Below are 27,822 nucleotides of genomic sequence, written 5' to 3' on the forward strand. Positions count from 1 at the left end.
CATTTTCCCAAGTTGACACTATTTGAATGTTTATACTCCATATTACACTGTGGTTTAGCTCTTTCAAAGGCAAGATATTGATTGATTCATTAAGGTCCAACTCTCAGGTAACTTAACCACATGAGCAGCAGTAAAGCTGCTCACACCACCAACCTGGTGACCTTTGGGAGGAAAAAATGATCTCAGCCTACCAGTCCATGTGCATTTTTCTTTGAATGTGCCCTGTGAGGGGTGACTGACTGAAGTACTGGCAGAAAGGAAATAGCTACATCTACTATCAGCCAGAGCACCAGGTAATTTATGAGTGTTAATGCCTAGGTTTCATAATGCTGGCCAGATGAAAACTGCAAATGAAGTGGGACTCATAGAGCCTCTCAGTCAGCTGCCTGGAGTCGAACTTAAGGTGTACTTCTTTGCTCAGGAGAACCCACTGGTCACTGGCTGGCTGAGGCCGTGAGCTGGTGCTGAGTGAGGGCTCTGGCTGCTTTTGTGCCGAGGCGGCCTCTAGGAGGCACGCAGAGGTAAGGGCTGTAACGTGTCGGCCACTCTGCGTTGCAAAAGCTAGTCTGTTTCCTGCTTAAGTGTTTTCCATTACTCTTTGGGGTGCTCTCCAGGGGCCATTTGGGCATAGAAGGAGGTCCTCTTTAAGTGCCTACAGTGTTTGAATGAGCCCCGAACTCAAGGGTGACTTTTTTTAAAGAGGCAAAATTTGGTTCTAAAAGTTATCTCCTTTTTTCCTTTTATTTTCCTGTAGTCTTCCCCCTCTGCTCCTATGTTCATTGGCAATAACAGTGTCCATCTCAGAGAACTCCTGGGACATATGGTGATGGTGGTAATGGGGGGTTGTTTCTGGAGCTGACCACAGAAAAGGGACGTGCAGGTTTTCAGAATGCATGCCCAGCACTGTGCCCGTGGCCTCCCTGCTCACTTAGTGGTTTGGCCATTACTGGGACCAGAACTGTTTTTTTCTTGGATGGAGCCTGTTTTCCTTCCCATTCAAATGCCATACATAAGTTCAACTTCACTTTTTCTTTCCTTAAGATAAACAGGTGACAGAAATTTTTAAAATTGAGATTTGAGTGTTTAAGAGTGATGTAAACTGCCTAACAGGAAGATTACTATCTGGAATTTTAGGAGTAAAAGAGTCTTTTCTTCATTCATTTTTGAAGTGTCAAAAAGGTCTGAGCTTCATGAAAATTATTTCTTGCTTTCGTGCCACCTGAACTCTTTTGAGTTTTCTTACACCTTTCCTTCCTGTGAGGGCACACTGTTGTTTCACATGTCAGGCACAGTATGGAAGTGAGAGCACAGGATGCTAGAGGGAAGTCAGTGTAACTGAAAAAGATGAAGATTTTTATTTTATAAAATATCTTTGAGTGATGAAGTATTTTTATATTTGTTTTGTTCCTTTGTTATTTCTTTCTGTCCCTTTTGGTAATTTTTTCCTATGAGTTTTCTTCTTAATTACATACTTAATATTTCTGCTGTTTCCTTCCCTACATTTTCCTGCATGTGCATAAGTGCATGTGTATTTTGGAGGAATACTGGGGGTTGAACTTAGAGACACACATCCCCAGCCCTTTTTTATTTTTCATTTTGAGACAAGGTCTTGCTTAGTTGTTTAGGGTCTCACTGAGTTGCTGAGGCTGGCCTTGAACTTGCCATCCTCCTGCCTCAGCCTCCTGAGTCATTGGGATTGCAGGTGTGAACCACTGTTCCAGGTGTGCATGTGTATTCAGGTCTTCTGGGAAGCATGCTCTGTGATGGGAGTGAGCTTGCCAAGAGGAGACTTTACGGGGGAAGGGGAAGGGGAGAATGGAGGGACTGTGAAGAGAAATTGAGCTTTGAAGCCTCTGCTGGCCCTGTGGGGAGTCATGACTCTGGATGACCCTTCAGAGCTCCACTGAGGTAAGAAGAGGCCCCTCACGCCTGCCGGTCACTAGAGGCAGACTATCCTGGAAGGGGGTGTGACTTCCTTCCAGCAGCTGTCTTCAGCTGCGGTCATCCCCAGGGTGAGCTGCCAGTGGGGAGAAGAAATCCTTCATTCCTAGAAAGCATTTGGCCAGCACATACAACTTCCACAATAAAATGGAATATTCTCTCCCCACAACCCCAGCCCCTTGCCCAGCCCCTCAACAATACATTGTTTCTCACCATTTTCTCAATTTTTCTGCAGGGCTTCATAAGCTTCACTTATCAAATACTTCAAGGGATTCAGAATCAACCAAACCTTCTGCAAATGGGCACCAGAAGGCACTGTGAGACCCGCAAAGGGTGCCACTCTGCAATCAGGAGCCCCAGGGACTCCAGACTCAGGCCATTCCTGTCAACGCAGAGCACTTCATACCGACTTTGGTCTGTGTGTAGGGACTGGGCCTGTCAGTATCATTTTCTTCATTATCCAAGAAACTGGCTATAACTGATCTTATTTTTTAAACTTAGCTTTCTGATGTACCCCATAGTTTCTAGTTAAACACAAGTTTTTCGTGATGTTATGGAAAAGCACACTCTTCTGCAGACACCTTTGCCATTGTCCAGACGAAAAGTCCCCACCTGGAGTGAACATGCGAGGAAGGGCAGATGTCCAGACTTTCTGAAGAGTCACTCAAACCCCACTGAATGCTTTATTTAGAAGCCTTCAAAAGGCCCTGTTGGCCCCAAGTGAAGCTTCTTCAGAAAATGAAGTTTCTAAATTCTGGGTGGTTTTGTTTTTGTTTTTCTTTTTGAGACAGTATCTCACTGTGTTGTCCAGGCCATCCTCGGCCTCCAGAGAGCTGGGATCACAGGGGTGCATCACCACAGCTGGTTCAAGTTTTGTAGAAACTGCTTGTACCAATCATCATAGCAGTGGGTGCATTGGGCTGTAATAATTGCAAATTATATTTTTATTTACTAAAAGAAAAACAGTTTCTGATTTATGTTATAGAGAGTTCATTAGACTTTGAGCCAAGAGAAAAATACTAAATTCTTTTAAAGTTTGAGCCTTGGTGGACACCACAGGAATACCTTCTGTTGTACAGTATAGTAAGCTGTTACAGAGGAAGTACTAAGTAATTGTAATTAATGGACAGTTTATGTGCATATAACTCAAGTTACCTCTTGTGACAATTGCCAGTGGTGAATACACTCATAACTTAGATTTTGCCTTTTATGCTACATGTACATTTAAAACTTTTTAAAGCATTTTTTTCAAAGATCACTTAATTTCCTGGCTTCTGTGACATTTATGAAAAATGTAAATGCTAAGTGCGAGAAACCCCTTCTCTCCTCATATTCTTCAGGCTTTTGCTACTTTTGTATATGCCATTTTAAACTTCCAACTTACAAAAGTTACCAGTTCAACACCCAGAAACTCCTAAGATTAGTGGTTTCCATGTTAAGCATAGGTTTGCACCGTCACGGGACTTGCCAGTCATTCAGACACTGGCAGGTCAGTAGTTGCTGGGATGGCCTCTTGACTCTTCAGTCCACAACTGAGACCACAAACATGATGCTCTGCGTTGCTGTCACCAGGAGGGACCCAGGGCTGTGCATGCCAAAGCACATGGCTGGCCCACTGGCACCAAGGTCAGTCCTGCACAGCTGTGTGGATATGTGTCACATGCACTCAGTGTGTAGCTTTAGGTTGTGCTCAGACAAAAGTAAAAGGTCATTTTTTTTTTTTTTTTTCAAATTGTTGAATTTAAAGTTTTCTTTGGGGGTAGGGAGACGTTTTTGAAAAACAGTATTTCCACTTACTACCAAAATAATAAGAAACTTTAAACTGTATATTTATAAGTTCCACTGAGTGTACTTCTCCTTTATTTATATCTCTACATTGCTTTTTGAGTTCATATCAATGAGCTTAGTTTTAAAATAAAAAAAACATTCATTTTCAGTTGTGGTTCTCAGCAACACTCAGTGTATACCACCAGTCTAGTAATGGTGGATTTCTCAGCATAAGATCCACATGCCTAGAAGATTATAAATACCAGCTGCTTTCTGATTTCACTGTTAATTGTCCCAATTTTAGTATTAGTTGCAAGCTTTGATTTTACTGAAACTTGGAATTCATATTTTGAGCAGATCAAGTAAGGAGAGTACAGAAAAAAACTCAGGAGTATACCAAAATCATCTTTAACTTAAACCAGTTTCAAGGCACTTCCAAAAAAGAGAGTTCCTGGATATTTGTAAGATGTATAAAACTTTTTGTAGTAAAATATTAAACTTCTTCGTGTCTGTCTCCACTTCTTCTTCATCTGGAAGTCTCTTCCGTCTGAGAACTCAAGTCAGGTCTTGTGTGTACTGGGTTTTCAGTCTCAGATACTCGCTGGGTGTACTTTCATTGCTGTGGAGACAGGCTGAGCTCTAAATGGAAGAGTGGCTCCCCTGGGGTCCCTGTGCCTGTGACTGTGAGATACAGAGTTCTGTTGCACAGCCACAGTCCTGCCAGGCTCTGCTGTGGTCACACACACAGGGCTCTTCCTCTGGAGTGAGGTGTAGTCGAATGCAGGTGCTCTGCTGGACATACGCTGGATGCTGGTTTGTATGAGAACCACGCAAGTGGATGGCAGCTTGCCGAGGCCACGTGTTCTGAGTCCTGGTGAGGATGGTCACGCTCAGGGGCATTTCTTTTATTGTAGTTGAATGTTGGAGGAATAGAAGGTGAACAGGCTCTGAAGGACAGTTCTCCGAGTGCTCAGAGGTCATCAAGTCTGCAGCTACTTTGCTATTCTAGATGGACAGGGTGCCCGAGTGACTGCCTTAAGTCAAGTGGGGTATTCTTGCTTGCCTTTAGTTTTCATTTTATTTTTTAAAGTAATTTTTTAGTTGTCAAAAGACCTTTATTTTATTTATTTATATGTGATACTGAGAATCGAACCCAGTGCCTCACACATGCTAGGCAAGTGCTCCACCACTGAGCTGCAACCCCAGTCCTAGTTCCCATTTTAAAAGGTCATCAGGCGTTATACCTAACAAGGTTTTCAAGGGGACTTAGCTTTTTATCGTCAATTGGTTCTATAATATTTAAGTGATTCTACAGTTAAAAATTTTGTAAATTATAACATTTGTATTGGTTTTTAGTGATTTTCTGGGATATTTCTTAGATTTAATATTGAAGAAGCTTTATGTACGTCCTGTTTTAGAGACTTGCTCTAAACCAGACTTCATGTGAAATTGCGCACACACAACACACACTGGTTCTTACATTGCTGTGCTGAGGGACTAGTCAGTGGGCAGGGAAGAAGTGTGGGTCTTCTGCCTCTCATGTGTATCAGAGGCATGTGTGCCCCTGCTTGCAGCAGCCACACCTGCCTGGCTTTGCCAGGTGCTGCAGACTATCCTTGCAGCTTCAGTAATGACTTCTTGGGCCTGTGGCACAGAGTCCCATTGTTTACAAGCCCCTGTGTGCTTGCCTGTGTTTAGCACAGTATTTAATGCACACAGGAAGAGCATACATGCAATACTAACTTTTTGAACTTTAAAAAACTAGTATAATCTTTAAAAAGCAATGTTAGGAAACACTAGTAAATTGTTTTGTTTCTATAAGATAGTTTGTGTGACTTTTAAAATGTTTTAGAAATTAAAGTTTTGTAAACAGTAATTTAATATTTGGTTTACAAATACTTAAGTTTATGTATGCCTAAAGCTTATTTACAGGCAAATTCCATTTCAGTTTTACAAAGGGCAATAATTATTCTGGTGAAATGTCTAGTAGAGGAAGAGGTGGATAATGTCACTCTCTTTGTGTTGTAGAGTTCTTAGTAGGTAAATTTGTTTCAACCCAAAAATGAAACACCAGTAGTTGAAAGCATATGTCTTTTCTTTTTGAGTTATTGAAGCTAATTAGATTTGTTTGATTTCTCTGATTTCTTTCCTAGGACTGAGCAGTCCTGCTCGTGGTCTAGCCAGCTTCACCCAGAGTCCTGCAGAGGAAACGCTGCCAGCCTCTGTCGGCTCACTGGCAGTGCACAGGGGCTCTGTGGGTTCTTGTCCACTATGAGCAGCACACTTCACTCAGTAACTCAGTTCATATGCTCAGTGTGTGCTTTGGCTGTGTGTGCTGCATGCTGGTGTTTTCTGTTTTGTTCTAGTGTTATTTTTTTTTAAATACTAGACATGAACCTCTAAGTTAATTTCTCAATTTAGTACTGGATAGTAAACTTGAGTTTGAAAAACAACTTTAGAGTCTACTTTGAAAGAAGAACTAATGTAAAGACTTTTTTGTTTTGGTCTCTGGCTTTTGAATATTGTTTAGGCAAAATTCAATGTTACAAATACCAAAAGTACTGTATATGTAAATTACTTGTCACACTGCAAGAAATGTAATTAAAACCAGAAATGGTGAAGACTCGTGAATATGATGGGTGAGATTTCAGAACTGGATGGTCTGTTCATGTCTTATAGGGGTCACTTAGGCCACATTCCACCAGCCTGTCAAGAGAAGCTTCAACTTCCAATTTAGGTGACTGAATTAGGAAAAAGTCCTTTTTCCAGACAACAGGAAAATCCGATTAGGAAACCAGACAGCAGTCACTGGCTGTTGGGTGTGCCTTGGTGTCGCATCCCTGCTTGTCAGGGTCCTGAGGAAGTCGGGCCTGCAAGGGTCATGTGACAGTCTGGGCATCGGGTGCTGTGAGGGGCTGCAGAGGACTCCTGTGCCAGAGGTGAGGCAGTTCGGGTTCAGACAGGCCATGTCTCGGGAAAGCTTCGTCAGTTGTGAGAGGCTTGTAAATGTCATGAAGTCTTGGCTTCTCCTTTGAAATGCTGCTGTGAAGTGACTAACAGTAAAGCTTAGGAGTCCAGGTGTGCGGTGCAGCTGGCCCTAGTGGGCCTGGATACTGGAGGGACACTGCAGCATTGCCAGCCCCAGTGCTGGCCGCCTCTGCTTGCGCTCCTGTGTGTGGGTCTCGGCAGGCCCTCTCTTGGCTCTGCCTTGGTGCAGGCTGGAGTGGCTCCCTTTGTCTTTTGTTTTAACTCTCGCTGTGGAGTCTTATCACAAAGACTTGGAGGCGGGGCTGGTATAACAGGGCTTTGGGGCAGAACCCATGAGCTCACATGCCCTCAGAACCTCCCTGTAAAATAGGAAATACCCCATTTTACAGATAAAGGAACCCAGTGCAGAGAGCTGAAGGTGTGTAAGACCACAGTGAGCTGGAGAACTGGATGGCCATGGTGGCCAGTCCAAGTTTAGCCCCAGCCTTCCCGGTTTCTTGGTAACTCCTGTTGGCTTGTTTGGAATGTTCAGACCAGGCAGCCTCTGGAGGCGCCTCTCCTCCCACTGTCCATGAGCTGAGGGGTTGCCGGTCTCTGGCCTGAGACCCTCAAGTGAATGTCCTTTCACTTAGATGCAGCTGACACTTAGTTAATGCAGATCAATGTCTGTGGTGTGATTATAAAATGAGACCAATCTCGTGTGTACTTGCAAAAGGAACCCGCTTTAACCCCCAACAGTGATGACAAGGTGTCAGTGGCAGCTGTCACGGTGTCTTCGGTCTAGGTGCAGCTGCTGTGCTGCCCCGCGTGTGTACCTGGACTCACACACAGATGTAACTTCCTTCAGCCCCACAACAATGCTGGAAGCAGGCCCTGTCCTTCCACTTTGTAGCCAAGGAAACTTCACCCAGGAGTCCCTCTATGGACAGACAGCAGAGCCCTGTCATCTTGGGTTCCTTCAAGAACCGAAGCAAGGTACTAAAAGGCCCAATTATTTTTCAAGGATCATTACCTCGGTCTTGGGCGGGACCTGGAGGCTCTTGTGAGACAGGCCAGCTTTACTAGTGCGGGCGAGTGTGCTTTGAAAGGAGGAAAACTGTTTTGACAGCTAGTAAAGTAAGACCCCACTCAGCTTGTCACCACTGTCTGCCTCCCAGGTTTCCGGGTCTCCTGTCCTGTGCTCTGGGGAGGCTGTGACAGGAACCTCAAGCTGCTGCCGCTTGCTGGTTGAGAACAGCGTGGACTTGGCAGACTCCCATGACCGCCATGCTAGAGGGGGCCCTGCAGTGGTGGCTCCTCCCTGGAATCAGCTTTCTCAGCACAGCCTCGTCTGTCCCACGGTTTAGTGAGGATGGCACCTGGGGTTGTGGTCCAGGTTGGAAAACAGTAACCACAGTGATCTGTGTCACACTTGCCAAGGGAGGAAACCCTCGGCTCTCCTGCATGGTGGAGGGTGGGCGGGGCTTGTGTCTGTGTGAAGTTGTGTAACCTCCGCCCCAGGACCCTGGCTGCCCTGCTGCAGTGGACTGGTCTGCCATACCCACCAGGTACACCTGGGCACATGGTTTGTGTTAGCTGTTACTTTTGGTCATTTGTTTAAATGTTCTGTATTGACTTGACTTTTAAGTTAAATGTCCAGTTTGTTGTAGCAGATCGTCTATAGCATAAATATAAATTTAAAAATTTTTAACAGTGTAGTAATAGCTGAAGCTGGTTGTTTCCTTAGAAGTTATATGGTCTTCGTCTAGTTCATGTGAGACTTCAAAATGCCCTCCGTTATCCTTATGGACACTTTCATTTGTGTAATTTCCAAAAAAAAAAAAAAAAAAAAAATCAGAGTTTCTTCAACTCCAAAGAGGATTTTGGATTGATGTTGGGTAGGTTAAAAGACTGTCATGAGCAGGAAATCAGTTTTGAGTCTCAGTTCTATATCTTCATCACATCTCACCTGGCCAAGCTTCAAGTCTCATGTGTCAGACATTAATCATAGTTTTCTTGTGTGGCTTTGTCCTGGAAATGTCAACCATGTCCAACTCTGCAGAAGGCACAATACTGGATCACAAACACGTTTCCCCTGATTAATTTCATTCCATCTTAAACTCCAGTGTTTGTGTGGGGCCATGGTGATTCCGCGTGGTTGCCCAGGATTGCGTCACCTGTGACTTCCTGTCTTCCTGGATCCTTCCATTCCAGGAGAGGCGGGCTTGTCCTGTGCTGCGTGGCTGTGTGTGATAACCTCCTGATGACCGACCCACCTTGCTGCACACATCTGGGTTGCTGATACCTCCCCAGAATGACTTTCTGGAAGCAGAAGTCCTGGATCAGAGAGCGCGGCAGTTCTGAACAGCCTCCAGAATGGACCCCCGCACTTGCTGCAGCAGTGTGGAGAGTGTGCTCTGTGACTGGCACAGGCCTCACCAGTCCTTCTACACTAGTGGCCACTCCAGGCAAACATTTCATTGCTTTGCTTTGCATTTTTTAATATCTTGTGAGGGCAGATACTTTGAATACTAGAGAAACTCTTGTTATTTCTGTTCTTGTGAATTATCATTAAACACACTAAGCCCATTTTTCTTCTGGTATTTCATAATTTCCTTATTTATGAAAATATATTATGGATACTATTTGTCTTTCTGGTGTATCATAAGTGCTATCCTAATTTTTCAGTTTTTTTTTAACTTGTTCACAATGTTTTTCTGAATGAAGACTTTATAAATCTTGATGTCAAAATTTGCATATCCTATGAATTTCTTGTGTCATACTTAGGCCTTCCCCACTGCAAGATTTAAAAATATGTATTTACCCATGTTTACCCTAACAGTGAGAGAGAATTCTCCTACCATGAGACCCACTCTTTTAAAGCGTATAATTCATGGCATTAAATATGGACACAGGGTTGTACAGCCATCACCGCCATCAGATCCCAGAACACCTTCATCACTCCAGGCTACAGCGCAGTCATAGGCTCATGTCTTTCCATGATGGACCATTGCGTGGCTCCCCTCTGGGGAGGAGTGGCAGGGTGTGTCAACTGCCCCCTGCACCAGCGACTCTTCTCCCCTCCATGCTGCACAGCAGCAGGGCGGCTCTCAGCTGCAGTGTCATGAGCCGAGCCTTTCTGCCTGTGGGAAGAGTGTCCCATCCCCTGCTCTGCCCAACTCTTGTCCTCTGTATGGTCCCCCTCCTCCCTCAAAGTCCTCTCTGGTCTTTCCCAAAGATGGCCTTGTACCCAGAGGGCGTTTCATGTCTCTGCCAGGCAATTTCTTGATTGGAACTGGGTCTTCTCCAGGCCCACCCCACATCAGCTGCGGCCTGAGGCAGGGAGAAGAGTATGCGCCATCTCCAGCATCCCGTGGGTCACACAGGTCCAGGGCCAAGCCTGGAGTCAAGGTCTGGTGAGTCCATGGGCCCACTGGAGGCCAGGGATAGAGGAGCCCGCGGGCAGCACATTCAAAGGCATGTGATGACAGTCTAACACGGTCTCATCCCTTTTAACCTTTCTCCTTTGAGGGCTTCTTCGTGGTCTAGTATGTGGCCAACTTTCACAGATATTTCCAGCATCCTTAAAAAGACCCTCTAGTTTTTCTTTTTTTATGTATACATGAGTATTCACAGCAATTTTATTCATATTAGTGAAGACACGTAAATGACCCAGATACCCAGTCAACATTTGTGTGGAGATGCATACAATGCACTCTTGTCAGACATTTTGTTTTCTTGATCTGTTTATGGTTTGACAAGTGAGTTAATTCCTTTTTCTGACAGTTTCTCTTGGCAACCCATTTTTGATTCAAGCACTGTACAGTTATGTTTTTTTGGTTCATAAAGATTCATGACAGTTATATCCTCATTGTGGGTTGTAACCTTAATTGTTATAAATGCCTCCAGCTCCACTAGTCTCTCAAGTATTTTCTGCTGCACTTGATGGTGGTTTTGTAATTGCCTCCAACCCAGAGCATGCCAGGCTCTTAATTATGAGGATTAAAGACAGAAGGGAGGTGTGAGGAGAAGGCAGGAGGAGAATCGGCTTCATCTTACAAGGTGACCCAGGGGGCTAGCGCCTGCTAAGGGACTGCTCTGCCTGGCAAGGAAGCACAGGGAGACCCGGGACACAGCCTCGCGTCCTCTGAACCCTCCCGCTAACTCTTATTTCTTTCTCAACCAGTGCTCCAGTTTCCATCCGGGAGACCTAATGGGACAGTGATGTGGCAGTGTAAAGGTTTGCATGTCCTCGTGTCTGGACCCAAAAGCGTCATGTTCAGATTGTCTGTGGAAGAGCTTTCTCCTCCTGTGCTGCAGTTGTTTCCACGCCTCACAGGCTTGCCATCCCAGAAGGCCATTTTTCCATAATCACCTACTTGGTCTTTACTGTCACAGGGTGCCTGAGACCAATCCCTCAGTACTCATCCCTGATGGGGTCCCATGACCAATGCCAGAACTTCTGTCCCCATTGACTTTCCTGAGGACCTGTTGCCAGCAAGTAGCACCAGGGAGCACTTGGTTGCAAAGAACAGAAACAGACCACCAGCCAAAGCAGGAGTGGGCTCGCTGTCACTGGTGCTCTGTGCAGGTTCCGAGTCAGGGCAGTGCAGTCACTGCCCATGGCCTCGCTGCAGGACAGTGCCCTGCCTGTCAGAGCCGGAGACACATCTGCTGCTTGAGCCTTCTGAGTGAAGGCTCTTTGATGTGGCATCCCCCCTGCTAATTGTACAAAGCATTCTCCAGATCAGTCTCTAGATTTTGTAATGTCATATACCCATCATAATAAAGGGTTTGAGCAAACCCTAACATGCACATTTATTCACATATAAATAAAAAAAAATGCCAGAGTATGAATGTGCCCCAGTGAAACCCATTATTCCCCATAATTATATGTACCAAAAGTAAAAAATGCTGAGATGAAAATAAATAGAAATATGGATGGTCACTTCTCTGGGTTAGTTTGGACCCTGGCATGTCACGTGCTTGGCAGCCTGCCCCTCTGCCACCCTTGGGCCAGGCTGTGCTACTTCTGCACATAGACCCCACCTATCGGCCTGGTCTGTCTTCTTCAAGCAGATGAGCAGATCTACCAGGGGTGCTGTCAAGGAGCCGCGGCGCTGGCAGGCCTGACGGGTGGACCCTTGGCCTGCCCCACTGCTCTGCTGGCAGGAACTGGGTGGGGTCTCCTCTGTGCAATGCCACTCTAACTGGCCACTGTAAATAACCAGCCCCTATCCACGGGGTCTGCGTCTGTGGATTCAGCCAACCTGGATCAAAAATATTCAGAATAACATCTGTACTGACCACGTACAGACTTTCCTGGTTATTCTTCCCTGGCGGGATTTACAGTGGTGATCTGAAGCATGCGGGATGCTGTGCAGGGAGCCAGGAGGGCGCTGCAGCCAGTCTCCACCTCAGAGACAACTGTCAGTGGGGCTGCTTGGTCATCTTATGTCGGGGCTACAGTAGTCTGTGCTGTTCTGTCACTAAAGTATGACTTACTCTATCGAATAACATGGAATGTTTTTATTTTATTGCTTTACACAAAGTTCTCAACTACAACAGCAACCTATTACCCAAAATAAAATGATTATTACAAAGTAAGTTTAGGACCAACAGGCTGTAAGGTTTGTGTTGGTGGAAAACATCTCTAACTTAAAAGTGTTTCAGTTTCTCAGCTTCTTGGTCAGACACTAACTGTATTTTAGAATTCCTCATTTTATTTCAAGAGATTAAACTAAGGAATCTGACATTTTTAAAAATAAATAAAGGCTAAAACTAGATAGGTTGGTTGGCAGGTTTTGCAATATAGTTATTATATTTCTTCTCTATAATTACCAAGAGTTGTCACTGGGTTAGAAATGGCCCTGTAGTATTTAACTCAAAACTCAATACAGTTCTTAAGTTTTCTCCTCAGAAGTATACAACTTTTCAACATTCAAGAATTTTCTTTTGGTAGCAGGAGCGGCAGAGAGGACACACGTGGAAGGGGGAATGATCCCCCACGGAGAACTCCTCCAGAGCCTGCAGGCAGGTATGGTGGAACAGGTGCGCACAGGACAGGAGGACTGTGGCCCGGGGACGGGGACACGGGTGGCTGCTCGTCCCCAGGGCTGCTTGTGCATCAAGGGAGAGCGGGGTCAGGCAGATGGAGCACTCGCAGATCTCCCGATGAGCAGCCTGCAACACAGGGTGGACAGGTTTGTCCTGGGAGGTAGTTAGTCCCATCAGGCTAGATGCACAGACCCGGAGACCGGGAGTGAATCTTCTAAAGGACCAAGTTCACTCTGTCAGATGACAAATTATAGGCACACGTGTACGCGCGTGCAACACAGGGTGGACAGGTTTGTCCTGGGAGGTAGTTAGTCCCATCAGGCTAGATGCACAGACCCGGAGACCAGGAGTGAATCTTCTAAAGGACCAAGTTCACTCTGTCAGATGACAAATTATAGGCACACGTGTGCGCGCGTGCGCGTGCACACACACGTGAAATGGAAGAGATAGTAACCCACTTGTAACGAGCAGTTTTAAAACAAAATTACTTTGTAAAATACTGAGCATTAATGATATAATAACATGGTTCCTTCTAATTAGACAATAAAAATAGAAATGTTCACAATACTTGGGTCTTTGTAACCACTAAATCTCCCTATGCTTAGGATGTGTTGTTTCCCCCCATGGCTTTGAGTCATGGGAGGCCATTTCTCTCTGTCCCTAGGTTCTGTGGGTGCAGGAGAGGATGGGGGGGGGAGTCCCAGAAGACCTTTAGGAAGAGTTCTGGTTGCTCAGCAAACACATCAGCCAGACGACATCTAAGCGATTTCACCATGAAGGGACCCTGGCAGCCACTACCTGGCTCATAAAGGCCTACTGTCCCGTATGGGTGCAGGTCCAGCTAGGGCAGGCCTCCCGGGCTCCTGAGTCCTCCAAGGACCCCTGCGGAGCTCCTCCCGCCCTCTTACTCACCTGTGCCTCAGTCCACTCCTTCAGGGGTCACTAGGCAGTCCAAAGCCTACCTGCACTTGGATCTTCTCCCAGTCCTCTTCTGTGAGCTCTTGCCCGCACTTTTCATCCAACTGCTGAAGAATGCTTCGGTTCACAGCCAAGCAGTGATCGATTTCTGAGAAGAGTTCTTCTATGTTGGTGTCGTAGGAGCACAGGATGCGGTGACTGATCTCTGTGAACTGGGGACAGGGAGAGGCTGCCTAAGAGACTGCAGGCCGAGGGGAGGAGCTTCCTGGAGTCCTGACCACCTGTTGACTAACTTGCCTCAAGTCTGTGTCTGAGCAATGCTTTTTTGGGCAGTAACTATAAATCCTGGCACTCGTTCTGGACAGATGACTAAAAATGTCGTGATGGGGTCAGGACACACTACTCGGAGATGCTGCAGCACCTCGACACGCTCAACAGTTGAAAGAAGGCGCGTTCCTTCGTGAAGGAGAATCAGCAAGTCCAGGAGAACTCTGACCCCTGCCCCTCCCCTGCGGTAGGGTGAGTGCCCTCCTGTGAGGGCTCCGTGTACCTGGAGGACAGGCCTTGCCAAGTTTTTCCATCCTCTGCCCTGCCATTTTCCCTTCTACTTTCCAGTCTCATCTATCCTAGCAAACCCCCGAGCTTAGCTGTTTGCTCAGGACTTCACGTCCTCGAGAAGGCGCCCATGTCACATGAGATTCATAAAGGGGTATGTGTCTCTTGGTCATCTGTCTTGTTATTCTAATTTACCAGACTTCCAGGTGAAGAATGTAGGAGGGTAGGGGGGAAATATATTTTCTTCCCCTATAGTTTATTTGGTTGTAAACTCTAGCAAAGAAGCAAAGAATGCATTTGAAATTAAAAGTAGGAGACAGGAAATAGGATTTTACAAAATTAGGTCACATTGTCATCGTGCTCTGGCACCATTTACTCTAAGCCACAACTCCTGGCACCAGCAGAGCTGGTTCATACCGCTCTGCTTGCCAGCCATCTCCTCACAGAGGTTGCATTTAGGTGAATTTAGTGTGACATAAGAACACAGAATCCAAGAGAAAGATGGTGGCCTTCTTTTGACTGACTTCACCCTGCTTTTCTCATTGGCTCTGAACTCGAGGTTTCAAAGCACTCCCTACCTGAGGCCCTTAAGCAGCCTCTCGGGCACAGGGGTCGACTCCCACAGCAGCCTGCAGCACTCACTGCCAGCACTGGGACAGAGGCGGCAGTTCTGTCCCCAGACTACAGGAAACTTGCTCTGAAAGTCCTGTCCTTCCGGCATTCTGGAGTGGCTTCCAAGCCCACTTCTTTGATAAGGTGATACACTTTGATATAAAAAGATCTAGAAAAGCACAGCAGTCTGAGGACAGAAAGGCTCGACTGGAGGACCACTGGGTGGTTGTGGCAGGGCATGCTGTTACCTCCTCATGGCGATAAACAGGAGTCATAGGATGATGCAAAACGAGTGCAGGTTTTGTGCAGCTAGTTCATAGGATCAGAGCTCAGGATCATGCAGATGTCACACAGATTCACAGGTGACTTCCTCTCTCCCACTTCTGGGTCAGGCAGACAAAGCAGCTCCAAATACACAGCAAGGTGTGGCTGGGTATAACCTCCCAAATTACAAAGGTTCAACCCTTGTGTATATGCCCTTCTCTCGGGGGGATGCCACCTCCAGTCGGTTTGAGGATGGAGGCTGATTCTGTTACTCTTGTGCTTACAGAGTGGTACAGGTTTGCCCTCGTGGCCTGCCCTAGTGTGTCTCCCACAAACCCTCTACGATTTCCTAGGAACACACATTAGAAGAAATGCCTGGGTGGATTAGTGATGCTGTGATCACAAAAGGCTCTGAGTCCAAAACTGGTCCTCAGATGGGCTGGGGAGTGTGAGCAGTTCCTGGACTTCAATTAAGTTGTAAAGACTGCGATTCCCCGAGTAGGAGGAAAGCAAGGAGCGGAGGCTGCAGAGTCCCCGGGAGTGAGTGGCAGCATTCAGGGCTTGGGGCCTGGACTGCACCTGACTTTATTCTCTCTCCTCATCTCAGAGGTATATCGCACACTCGTCTAAAAACCTCTGTGGACTGATTGATAGAAGCAATGATACAATTATTTTGAGGACTTTCTAATGGCATGGCTCAGGAGGTGCCCTTGACCACTGACCAAAGGAGTACAGCCCAGCCACATGCACTCTTAAAAATTTCGAGTAATCACCTTAAAAAAGCTCCTAAAATCAATTTTAACTTTTGTTCTATCAGCACCACCAAAACATACGTTGACATCTGCTCGGCCATGAGCTGCGTGGGTGTTTCACATTCCTGTCCCCCACCGAGGACTGTGCACCAGCACTTCGAGTGGGGTGGCCTGTGGCTACCTGTACCAGACCCTTCATGTCACAGGAAAGTGTACAGTTTCAGGCTGGGTTGTTGAAGGGTGGCCATTGATGTCATTTGTGAGAGCTTGCTGGGGTCACACCAGTGGCTCCTTTGAAAGAAGGTGAAACCTAATGCAAGTGGCAGGAGGACCCTGCCTTAGAGGGCAAGACCGTGGACACCAGCTCTGCTCTCCGTCCACAGCACAGAGTCACTACTGGATGCTGGCCTCTGCTCCGCTGGGCCCCGGATGTTCCTCCTGACGGGATGGCCGGCCGTGCAGCTGAGTCCCTGGCCACACAGGCAGGTCTCTGAGGCTGTGGTGCAGCAGAGTGCCCAGGGCAGCTGCCGCCAGAACCCGCACTGCTGCGGGGAGACAGCCCAGCCGTGGCACGGTTCCGTCTGCAGGTAACAGGGTGCGTAGCTGCCGGCAAGCTCACCGCTCTCCACCTGTCCTGTTTTCTTTGTCCTGCCATTGGTTCCTCTCTCCTCTTCAATTAAAATTTTTTTGCGCCCTTTTTTCTCTATCACCTTGAAGATGAAGCCTGTTTCTATTTTTGTTGTGTCACCCTAGAAATGCATACTTACAATCACACAGCGTCTCAGAAGCTGCAGCCTCTGAGACAGTGCGGGACCTTGGGGCACTCGAACTCCAGGCCCTCTCCTGCCTTATTCCTCTTCTTCAACGGGTGGGCGCCACTGTTCGCACTGGGCAGAATCAACGTCCACATGAGCTCCTGTTTTCCACCACGAGGGCCTCAGCCTCTCATCCAGGCATTCTCTCTACGGAACGCATCCTTTAGCACTTGCCTTAATGAAGGCATTTGGAGGAAGCCGGGTGGGTCGGTGTAAAACGGTGTTCCTTTTGCCTCTGATCCTGCACGTGGTTCTCGTTTGGTACACACACGATTCTGTGCTCCCTACTTCGTCTTTTCCAAGGTGTGGCTTCTGCTGCTCCCTCCGGGGCCCTGTGGCAGGCCGCCTTCTACTGTAGTGGTGTCCCGGGCTTCAGACTTCTGTCCCACGTTCCCTTCCCTTCTCAGCTCTGGTGACTGGCAGGGCCGACACATCCTCGCAGCAAGTGAGGGCCTCACAGCCACTTCATGGGAAACCATGCTCTGGAGGAACAGGGGAGCCAGCCGCAGGGAGGGTGCCCTTTCCCCAGGCCTCACTCGCCAGGGACCGAGGGCGAGTGTCTGTTAGCCCTTCAGCTGCTCCGGTCAGAACCAGCTGTATTACAAGGTAGAAATGCAAACTGTGATATTGGTGGTTCCACGTTTGAATTATGCTCATAATTCAGTTTAAAGATAACTGGTAAAGTCCATACTGCGTTAAAACTTTTCCTTGGAACAACATTAAATATTAAGAAAATAAGAAACAGCACAAGAATTTGAGGGGCCCCGGAGAAAGGAAAGTTTGACGCGTGCATTTTGTTTTCCCGGCCCTGGACCGTGCTCCTCCTTCCAGCCCCCATGGGGTACCCGCCCACTGCTCTCTCCCCTCCTGGCTCTGGACCTCTCTCCTCCTACACAGGCCGCCAGGCCCTCCCTCCCTGGGCTGCTCCTCCCCACCAGGGAGGTGATGCTGGGAGCACAAGCTCCTCACTCGGCACTCCTGGTCATTTCTCTCTTGGGGACCAGGTTCCTCGCCTGGCTTCCAGGATACGCCACCTATCTGCTCTCCCTAGCACTGCTGGTCTCCTGACTTAAGACATGCCACCTTCTCTGTTCCTCCCCTGCCATCGCCCTGCAGCTTCCCACGGCTTGGAATCCTCTTCCCTACCTCCAGGTTGTCCATCCATTGCCAACAGACAGTCACTTGCAGCAAGCCCAAGGTAGTCCCGGCCCAGCCCCTCAGCCTCCCCTCCCTGCTCTTCTCCTTCTCTCCGTAGAGTACACTCAGGTTGCTTTGGTCCAGGTCCCAGTTGTCACCCACAGGTGTCTCTTTTTCGTCAAATCCCATGTCCAGCTGATGAACAAATCCGGTCAGTCTGCCCCTGAACACTTCCCCAAACTGGGAGCTACCTAGGTTGCTCCCCCAGCAACTGTGTGATCACATCGCAGTTGTCACCGTGGGTTCCCACTGGTCAGCTTCCAGAGTCACCAGTGAAGCACCAGACCTCCGGCCCCGGTCCTGGGAGGTGGGCTGGGTGGCCTCCTGGCTGTGGTCCGGTCATGGACATCCACTGGGAGCTGGGGCGGGGCCCGGTGTCTGTTTCATCTCCATTCATCTCATTTAAAACACCACACTCCCCACTTTACCCTTGATTTCCGGTTGGCCTGTCCTCGTGGCATTTACTATTTCCTGCAGTTTCCAGTGTTTTTACCGACACGTTCTTGCCTCTCCTGACTCGGCCAAGGCAGGCACCTGGCAGCAGAGCCAGTTCTCCCTGAGCCGTCTGTGTACGGCTGACTGTGGCTGCGCTGAGCAGCCAATCCTGGTCAGCTCCTCACTGAGAATGCGGCTTGCGTCAGCCCAGGAGGGCACTTTAGGTGGACTTTCCACTGTGGGGTACATTTATCCTCTAGTACCACTGAGTCCGCCTCACCAAAGAACACCTTCACACTTAACACCTACACCCCCTCATGAAATTAAAGGCGTTTTTTTAAATGAGAAAAAGAACCTCCCTTTATATGCAGTAGTGGTCAAAAGCTGCTCTTTGGTTCCGTCACAGGTATTGCGTGGTGAACGACACGAGGCTAAGCCGGTCTTCAGAAGAGCTGGGGGGCTGCGGAGCTGCTGCCCCGAGGCCTGTGACCACAGTCACTCCTCGAGGGAGCACTTCCGTGTGGCAGGACAGGCAGCCCCACCACCTGAAGTGGTGCCTTCTGAAAGGGGGCTGGCAGGTGGAAGCAGGGCACAGGGCCAGGGCTAGGTGGCCCCAGCGCTGCCCTGGCCATCCGCCGTGCTTCCCAGGGCTGCCTCTTTGCAGGCTGCCATCACTTCTCTGTGTGAGCGTGATGCTCTACTCCAGACCTCCCGCCCCGGTCCTGGGAGGTGGGCTCGTGAGCCAGCTCTTGAACGCCCGTCTGGTCTCCGTCTCCGTCTCCGTCACGCCACTCCTGGGACCGCCGTGGGAGTCCCCCACAGGCACCCCGGTGCTCGGCTGGAGGTGCATTTTCCCTTCTTGGCTCTCAGTACCCTCTGGTCCCTTCGCCTGCTGGAGGGTGTCCTCCTCTGCGTGTGTCCTTCTTCTCAAATGTGCCCTTCAGATGCAGGGAAGCACCTGGGTCCTCTGTGTAAGGCCCTTAGCATTCAATGAAATATTCTGACTTCAGATTTGCGATGGATTCAAAATAGGGACAAATATATGCCCCAGAGGGACGTATGTATCTGCAAGGACTGCAATAGAATTCCTTCTTGGGGGGAGAGAAAGGAGTGATGCGAGCCTTTGGTGATTTTGAAGTTACTTCTGGTGTCAGAATTTTTTAAAAAATTTAGGTTATTAACAGAAACATTGGTGCTAGCTTGTTATTAAATATACTCAAAGTCCTTTGGCATGTGTTTATGATGTGCTCCTGAAAGTGGTCTGATACGACTCTTGTTGTAGCCCCAAGTATTTGAGAGCTAGCAAGCGTGATGTTTTGGGGTCTAGGGTGCATCTCAGTGGCAGGGCATGCTTATCAGTATGTGCAAGGCTCTGGGTTCCAGAAAGTATTTTTAAACATCAAGGTATATTGGCTGGCCACTATTGTAGTCACTCAAGGCAATTTTGCAAGGGTGGCTACTGTGAAACATTTCTGAAATATAGATCCTTAGGTGTTCAACGTTCTCTCTTCCTTTATTTTCTCACTTTTCTTGTGGTGAGATGACCTTAGTAATTGAAATGGAAATAAGTGTCCAAAGGGGGGAAAAAAAAAAAGAAACCGACAAGTGGGTTTTAAACTATGGTCAACATCACGAATTCCACACAAACAGATAAGAACACAAAATGTTCAATTTTAAAAAGAAAATGTTTTTCTTTTTCAGTCTTCTATTTCAGACACTTGATAAATTAAGTAACCAAGAGTTGGGGGGCCATTGATATGTAAAGCAATTACTGGTCATTTACAAATAACATACTGGCTAAACATTAAAAAAAAAAAATTACTAGCAGAATTCCAGGTGAACTCTGTCTGCTCAGGAGGCTGTCCTGAGTGATCCATCTTGATGTCAGCAAATTGCTTACTAATGTGTTGACTTATGGCTGCCCTCAAAAGCAAAATGAAAAGCCTGGAATTTACAGCATATCAATGAATCAGGTGATAAGCTTTTACTGGTTTAATATCCTTCCAGTCTTGCTGGTTGGAGCCACTTGAAGTTAGCAACAGAATGTTTGCCATCTCTATGTGATAAAGGAAGTCAAAGGACTGAACAAACTTCAAGACCATTATGGTGTTTGGTAAGATGGAAATGAAAAGCCCGCGGAGTCCCAGGCTGGAGGGTGGGAGCCGTGGCCCCTGTAGCCGGTGCAGCACCTGACAGATCGCTGACCTGCCTTTCAAACAATGGTCCTGGCTTTAGCTGGGGTGGAGATAACATAATGCATGAGAAGTTTTAATTGCAGCAATAAAAGACCATGCCTCAATTACATGACATATGCTAGCAGAATTCCCAGATAAGGATCAGAGGCATTCAAGGACCAGCCACCGGCTCTGGGCAACCTGGGCTTTCTGTACACACTGCTGGTAGGACTTAGTGTGACAGCTCCAGTGGCCTCTCCAGCCCTCTTTGATCTGAGTTCCCAAGATTTGCCTAAGTGTGAGGGACTAGCCTGTCCTCCCCAGACAGCTCCGGCGCCCTCTCTGACACTTGACTGTGGGTGTACCTGTGTGGTAGCACCACATCATCTTGTGGTGGCTGATTTGTTAGGAATGTGCGAATGGTACTTTAAAGCCTATTTATGGGAAGAGAAAGTCCCAGGGTATGTATTCTTACTTGTACAGAGATGAACCCTGTGTTTATTAGTTGACACAAAAGACACATGGAAAAACAAAGAAAAGACCATTGACTCTCCTGGGAACAGAGGAGTAGAGATGCAAAAACCACAGTTCTTTTACAAGTAAATTAATCATTAAACCAGAATGGCCCAAGCTGATCTAATATGGAGCGTCATACATCCCTCCTAGCAGGGAAACAAGGAAACCAACTCTTCCTAATTTATTGCGTTAAAACTATCACACAGATTATGATCCTCTTTCCCGTTTTCTATTGGCTGTACTTCCTTTTCCCTGAAGGTGATTTATCTTTGACCCAAACCAGTAATTCCTAAGTGAAGCAAAGAGAAGCGTTGACTCTCATGCAGCAGAGGAAAGTTAAAGTCAAGGCTGGAACATGGGTGAAGGTAAGTGTGTGCAGGGCCGGGCACGGCCTTGCCACCTGCCAGGCTAAAGGCTCTTTTACTAAATGATCCTGAGAGTATATGGTGTTTGGGTTTTATACAACTCCTGTTTGGTAAAATAAAAAGTTGGTAGGACTTGTTGAAGCCCCAGATTTCTGTCACACTTCTAAGATCTCAAAGTCTGGAAGCCCCCGAGATGCAGGAGTGAGAGGGGCTGTTTAGAGACAGGAAGCTCAGCTGCCATTTCTCCAACATTATCTACCTACCTTTCAAATGTGCCACATGGTTTATTTCTCCTAGTAATTGGCAATTTCATTTTTTAAAAATTAAAAATAAAATGAATTTGCCTCAGTTTAACTTTCACCAGCGGTGAGAATGGAGATTAGCTTAGAAATGTGGCTGGTGGTTTCACATGCCACTCCGACTCAAGAACTGTGGTCACCGACACATAACTAACAACTAGTCACATCCCATTTTGTAAAATGTCCAGTTTCTAAAATTCAGACCTTTGATCTTCAGTACTTCTCTGACTGCAGAGAACTGTGGGTTGCTCCCGCACACACTGCAGCTGTGCAAGGGCAGCAGTGAGCAGGCCTGGACCGTGGTGAGCTCCCCCACTCACAGACACACAGACATGGTGGCAGAGCGGTCTGCTGCCCAAAGGAGCCTCGACAGAGCCCTGTCCCTGCTGGCCTTGGACTTATTCCTTTTAGTGGAAGCAATTACTAGGAAGCCTACAGATAGCATCCCTGGCTCAGCTAAAGCTGGACTCCTTACTTTATTGCATATTTTGGTTCTGAAAAGAACTTTCAGAAGTAAAAGAATGAATAAAAGAACATAAGACCGGCAATAATGTTCTCAGTCTGAATATCTTAATTCGTGACATCTAGATCTTAAATCCTCACTTCATTTACAACCTCATATTAAGCAAAGTATTTTATAGGTTTTTAAAGGAAAATAAACTGTAAAGAAAAAAAAGTTTCAAACTCTTTTTACTGAAGCACAAGTTTGTTCCTTGATGAAAATAATAAAATCCCGTCTCTATCATTACCAGACATGTCTAACGATTCCCTAAGGTGGCGTACCCTGGGCCAGCGGTACTGTGGTGCTGCCCGGTGATGAGAGTGGACCCTGCCAGCACAGGGCGCTGGTCAAGTTGCGTTTATAGCATTTGTTACTGGGTTGCTTGTAATGTTCAGACAGCTGTGAAATACTTCACTGTATGATGCAATTTTAAAACTCATTAAGTCCCAAGTGTTCAGTTAATTCAATAAAAGTAATAACTTACTTCAAAGTTACCGTATATTTGGTAATATGTGTCGCTCAATTTAAGTTCTGATGGGTGTCCCATATCATTTGGGATGATGGGACAGAAGGATTTAAAAAAGCACAAGAAAACAGTTGCAACCCCAAACATTGGTACATAAAGAAATATTCCACTTTTACTAAAACTTACTTTTATTATCTTGCTAAAAATAAAGATGACCACTTTGCCTTGCCAAGGACCAGTTGCACCCCTTCCTTGGTACCAGCCTACTGGAGCAGGGGCACCACCACGCAGGGCCCCTGAACACAGGCTCTTCCATCCTCTGCTGTGAGGATGCTGGCTGGTGACGCCACTGCCTAACAAAGCACAGCACCCAGGAAGCTGTCCTTGGCTCCGGACATTTCATTTATTCAAGTGCTAATGCACGTGACACTCTTCTGGGGAGGTGGTGTGAAGGGATGCTCCCTTTCCCCCCTACATGGACTGCCTTTCTCAACTCACCTGAAATGTCCCCGAATGCAGACTAAGAATTCCTCTAGGCTGATACATGCAACTTTCTACAGCTTATCAATTTTCTATTATTTCATAAGAATCTTAGTTGCCAAATATATATATATATATATATATATATATATAGATAGATAGATAGATAGATAGATAGATGCATAGATAGATATCTAGCAAGGATCATTAATCTTTCTTCTAAAAAATGTTTAGCTCTTTGTACTTGATGAGATAATCTTTAGAATTCACCTGTAAAATTCCAAGTGCATGGTCAAGCCTACTCTTTGGTGAGTTAAAAAGGATACGGAGTTCATATAATCTGGAGAAAACAGACACTTTTGTTTGCATTCACCATTTTATGCAAGTCTTTTATTTCATTAGAAGAAAATCTGTCTTAAGCCATGCACTTCCTCTTTCAGTTTGGTCTTGGTGTCAACTACGAGGAAAGTGATCATTTCTCATTGAGTTTTATTTCTGATTATTGCTATTTTTCAGGAAACGATGACGTCATAAATGTGCTACGTGTTGACCCATAAACATGGGCACTGTCTTGTCTCCCGTGCTGCTTTCCAGCAAAGCCTGGCCAGGTGCGCTGACAGGGGGCTCGTTTTGTATCTCTAGGGCTTCACCATGGGAAACAGGTGCCTTTAGTCTCCTACACAGACTTTGTCACAAGGAAATCTCACCTGGCTCTGGTGCTGACTGCCAGGATTAGGAACGGCTGTTAAATTTTGATGTCTTATCAATAAAAATTGGGATGCTTATAATTTTTCTGTCATATTTTAAATTTATTTCTATGTTTGTTATTTTTATAGGAAATGATTTCAATTACATTTTCAGCTTTAATGACATAAAGTTATAAAAAATAGCCTTCTAATTTTAAAATGATTACTGGGTACCCTCCTTTTCTGTATGTCTGCATTCTGTTTCATGAAATGGTTTTTTAAAAAATTTATTAAATTGATTTTATTTTTTAAAATACACGACTGTGGAATGCATTACAGTTCTTATTACACATACAGAGCACAATTTTTCATATCTTTGTATATAAAGTATGTTTCACGCCAATTCATGTCTTTATTCATGTACTTTGTTTTTTTTTTTTTGCATTACAATTCTTATTACACATATATACTACAATTTTTCATATCTGTTTGTACCTAAAGTAGATTGACACCCAATTCGAGTCTTCATACATGTACTCTGGATAATGATGTCCATCACATTCCACCAACCTTGCTAATCCCTTGCCTCCTCCCTTTCCCTCCCACCCCTCTGCCCTATCTAGAATTCATCTATTCCTCCCATGTTCCCCTCTCTACCCCATTATAAATCATCCTCCTTATATCAGGGAAAACATTCAGCATTTGTTTTTTGGGATTGGCTAACTTCACTTAGCATTATCTTCTCCAACTCCATCCATTTACCTGCAAATGCCATGATTTTGTTCTCTTTTAATGCTGAGTAAAATTCCATTGTGTGTATATTCCACATTTTTTTTTTATCCATTCATCTATTGAAGGGCATCTAGGTTGGCTCCACAGTTTAGCTATTATGAATTTTGCTGCTCTAAACATTGATGTGGCTGTGTCCCTGTAGTACGCTGTTTTTAAGTCTTTTGGGTATAGACCGAGGAGAGGGATAGCTGGGTCAAATGGTGGCTCCATTCCCAGATTCCCAAGGAATCTCCATACTGCTTTCCATATTGGCTGCACTAATTTGCAGTCCCACCAGCAGTGTCTGAGTGTGCCTTTTTTCCCACATCCTCACCAGCACTTGTTGTTGTTTGTCTTCATCATGGCTGCCATTCTGACTGGAGTGAGATGCTATCTTAGAGTGGTTTTGATTTGCATTTCTCTGATTGCTAGAGATGGTGAGCATTTTTTCATATATTTGTTGACTGATTGTATGTCCTCCTCTGAGAAGTGTCTGTTCAGGTCCTTGGCCCATTTGTTGATTGGGTTATTTGTTTTTTCAGTGCTTAGCTTTTTGAGTTCTTTATATACCCTAGAGATTAGTGCTCTATCTGATGTGTGAGGGGTAAAAATTTGCTCCCAGGATGTAGGCTCTCTGTTCACCTTTTTCTTTTGCTGAGAAAAAGCTTTTTAGTTTGATTCCATCCCATTTATTGATTCTTGGTTTTAATTCTTGCACTATAGGAGTCTTATTAAGGAAGTTGGGGCCTAATCCCACATGATGAAGATTAGGGCCTACTTTTTCTTTTAATAGACGCAGAGTCTCTGGTTTAATTCCGAGGTCCTTGATCCATTGGAGTTTTGTGCATGGTGAGAGATAGGGGTTTAATTTCATTTTGTTGCATATGGATTTCCAGTTTTCCCAGCATCATTTGTTGAAGATGTTATCCTTTCTCCAATGCATGTCTTTGACACTTTTGTCTAATATAATTGTAATTTTGTGGGTTAGTCTCTGTGTCCTCTATTATGTACCACTGGTCTATGAGTCTGTTTTGGTGCCAATACCATGCTATTTTGTTAGTATTGCTCTGTAGTATAGTTTAAGGTCTGGTAGAGCTTTACTCTTCTTTCTAAGGATTGCTATTCTGGGTCTCTTATTTTTCCAGATGAATTTCATGATTACTTTTTCTATTTCTATGAGGAACGCCATTGGAATTTTGATCGGAATTGCATTAAATTGTATAGTGCTTTAGGTAGTATGGTCGTTTTGATAATATTAATTCTGCCTATCCAAGAGCAAGGTATATGTTTCCATCTTCTAAGGTCTTCTTTGATTTCTCTCTTTAGGTTCTGTAGTTTTCACTGTAGAGGTCTTTCACCTCTTTCGTTGATTCCCAAGTGTCTTATTTTTTTTTTTTTTTTGAGGATATTGTGAATGGGGCAGTCTTCCTCATTTCCTTCTCAGAGAATTTGTCACTGATATACAGAAATGCCTTTGATTTATGGGTGTTGATTTTATATCCTGCTACTTTACTGAATTCATTTACTAGTTCTAGAAGTTTTCTGGTGGAATTTTTTGGGTCTTCTAGGTATAGAATCATATCATCAGCAAATAGTGCTAAGTTAAGTTCTTCTTTTCCTATACATATCCCTTTAATTTCTTCCATCTGTCTAATTGCTCTTGCCAGTGTTTCAAGAACTATGTTGAATAGAAGTGGTGAAAGAGGGCATCCCTGTCTTGTTCCAGTTTTTAGAGGGAATGCCTTCAAATTTTCTCCATATAGAATGATGTTGGCCTCAGGTTTAGCATAGATAGCCTTTATGATGTTGAGATATGTTCCTGTTATCCCTAGTTTTTCTAGTATTTTGAACATAAAGGAGTGCTATATTTTGTCAAATGCTTTTTCTGTGTCTATCGAGATAAACATATGATTCTTCTCTTTGAGTCTATTATTGTGATGAATTACATTTATTGGTTTCCATATGTTGAGCCAGCCTTGCATCCCTGGGATGAATCCCATTTGATCATGGTGCACAATCTTTTTGATATGTTTTTGTATTCAATTCACCAGAATTTTATTGAGAATTTTTGCATCTATGGTCATTAGAGAGATTGGTCTGAAGTTTTCTTTTCTTTGATGTGTCTTTACCTGGTTTTGGGATCAGGGTGATATTGGCCTCATAGAATGAGTTTGGAATTACTGTCTCTTTTTTCTATTTCCTGAAATAAATTGAAGAGTATTGGTATTAGTTCTTCTTTAAAGGTCTTGGAGAACTCTGCTGTGTGTCCATCCGGTCCTGGGCTTTTCTTGGTTGGTAAGTTTCTGATGGCATCTTCTATTTCCTCACTTGATATTGATCTGTTTAAATTGTGTATATCTTCCTGACTCAAATCTGGGCAAATTGTATGACTTAAGAAATTTGTCGGTGCCTTCAGTGTCTTCTATTTTATTGAAGTACAAGTTTTCAAAATAATTTCTAATTATCTTCTGTATGTCTGTAGTGTCTGTTGTGATATTACCTTTTTCATCGCATATGTTGGTGATTTGAGTTTTCTCTCTCCCTCTCTTTATTAGTGTAGCTAAGGGTCTGTCAATCTTATTTAGTTTTTCAAAGAACCAACTTTTAGTTTTGTCAATTTTTTCAATTGTTTCTTTTGTTTCGATTTCATCTCTATTTTTAATTATTTCTTGCCTTCTGAGTCTGCTTTTGCTGCTGGCTTGTTCTTTTTCTAGGGCTTTGAGATGTAGTGTGACGTCATTTATTTGTTGACTTTTTCTTCTTTTACGGAATGAATTCCATGTAATGAATTTTCCTCTTATTACTGCTTTCATAGTGTCCCAGAGATTTCAATATGTTGTGTCTATGTTCTCATTTACTTCTAAGAATTTTTAATCTCCTCTTTGATGTCTTCTTTAACCCATTGTTCTTTCAGTAGCATATTGTTTAGTCTCCAGGTGATGGAGAAATTTTTGTTTTTTATTTTGTCATTGATTTCTAATTTCATTCCATTATGATCTGATAAAATGCATGGTAGTATCTCTACTTTTTGTATTTGCTAAGAGTTGCTTTGTGGCATAATATATGGTCTATTTTAGAGAAGGATCCATGTGCTGCTAAGAAGTGTATCTTGATGCAGGTTGAAATATTCTATATATGTCAGTTAAGTCTAAATTATTGATTGTGTTATTAAGTTCTATAGTTTCTTTATTCAACTTTTGTTTAGAAGATCCATCCAGTGGTGAGAGAGGTGTGTTAAAGTCACCCAAGATTACTGTGTTGAGGTCAGTTTGACTCTTTGAAC

The 27,822-nt window shown here is 45.1% G+C and overlaps 2 protein-coding genes across 13 annotated transcripts in view; one reads left to right on the plus strand and one right to left on the minus strand.

Moving 5' to 3' along the window:
• Lmbr1 (limb development membrane protein 1) overlaps positions 1-14,377 on the plus strand; it is a 166,668-nt gene extending 152,291 nt beyond the window's left edge. For 2 of the 11 annotated variants that reach the window (XM_071610652.1, XM_071610660.1), the window contains 3 exons: positions 9,953-10,091; positions 10,862-12,712; positions 13,831-14,377. In XM_071610652.1, coding sequence (XP_071466753.1) covers positions 9,953-10,091; positions 10,862-10,889 — 167 coding nt within the window. In that variant the 3' untranslated portion in view covers positions 10,890-12,712; positions 13,831-14,377. Of the gene's footprint in view, positions 1-2,176; positions 4,211-8,889; positions 9,265-9,952; positions 10,092-10,861; positions 12,713-13,655 lie in introns of those variants that run through there. The other 9 variants (XM_071610656.1, XM_071610658.1, XM_071610653.1 and 6 more) reach the window with 8 other exon arrangements.
• The window catches only part of Rnf32 (ring finger protein 32), a 31,435-nt gene continuing 16,222 nt past the window's right edge, over positions 12,610-27,822 (minus strand). For both annotated transcript variants that reach the window (XM_027951300.3, XM_071610661.1), the window contains exons 8-9: positions 13,695-13,862; positions 12,610-12,858 (exon numbers count right to left, since the gene is read on the minus strand). In XM_027951300.3, the coding sequence (XP_027807101.2) occupies positions 12,610-12,858; positions 13,695-13,862 (417 nt within the window). The remainder of the gene's footprint in view (positions 12,859-13,694; positions 13,863-27,822) is intronic.

The sequence above is a fragment of the Marmota flaviventris genome, chromosome 1 (genome assembly GCF_047511675.1).
Source record: "Marmota flaviventris isolate mMarFla1 chromosome 1, mMarFla1.hap1, whole genome shotgun sequence".
Taxonomy (NCBI): domain Eukaryota; kingdom Metazoa; phylum Chordata; class Mammalia; order Rodentia; family Sciuridae; genus Marmota; species Marmota flaviventris.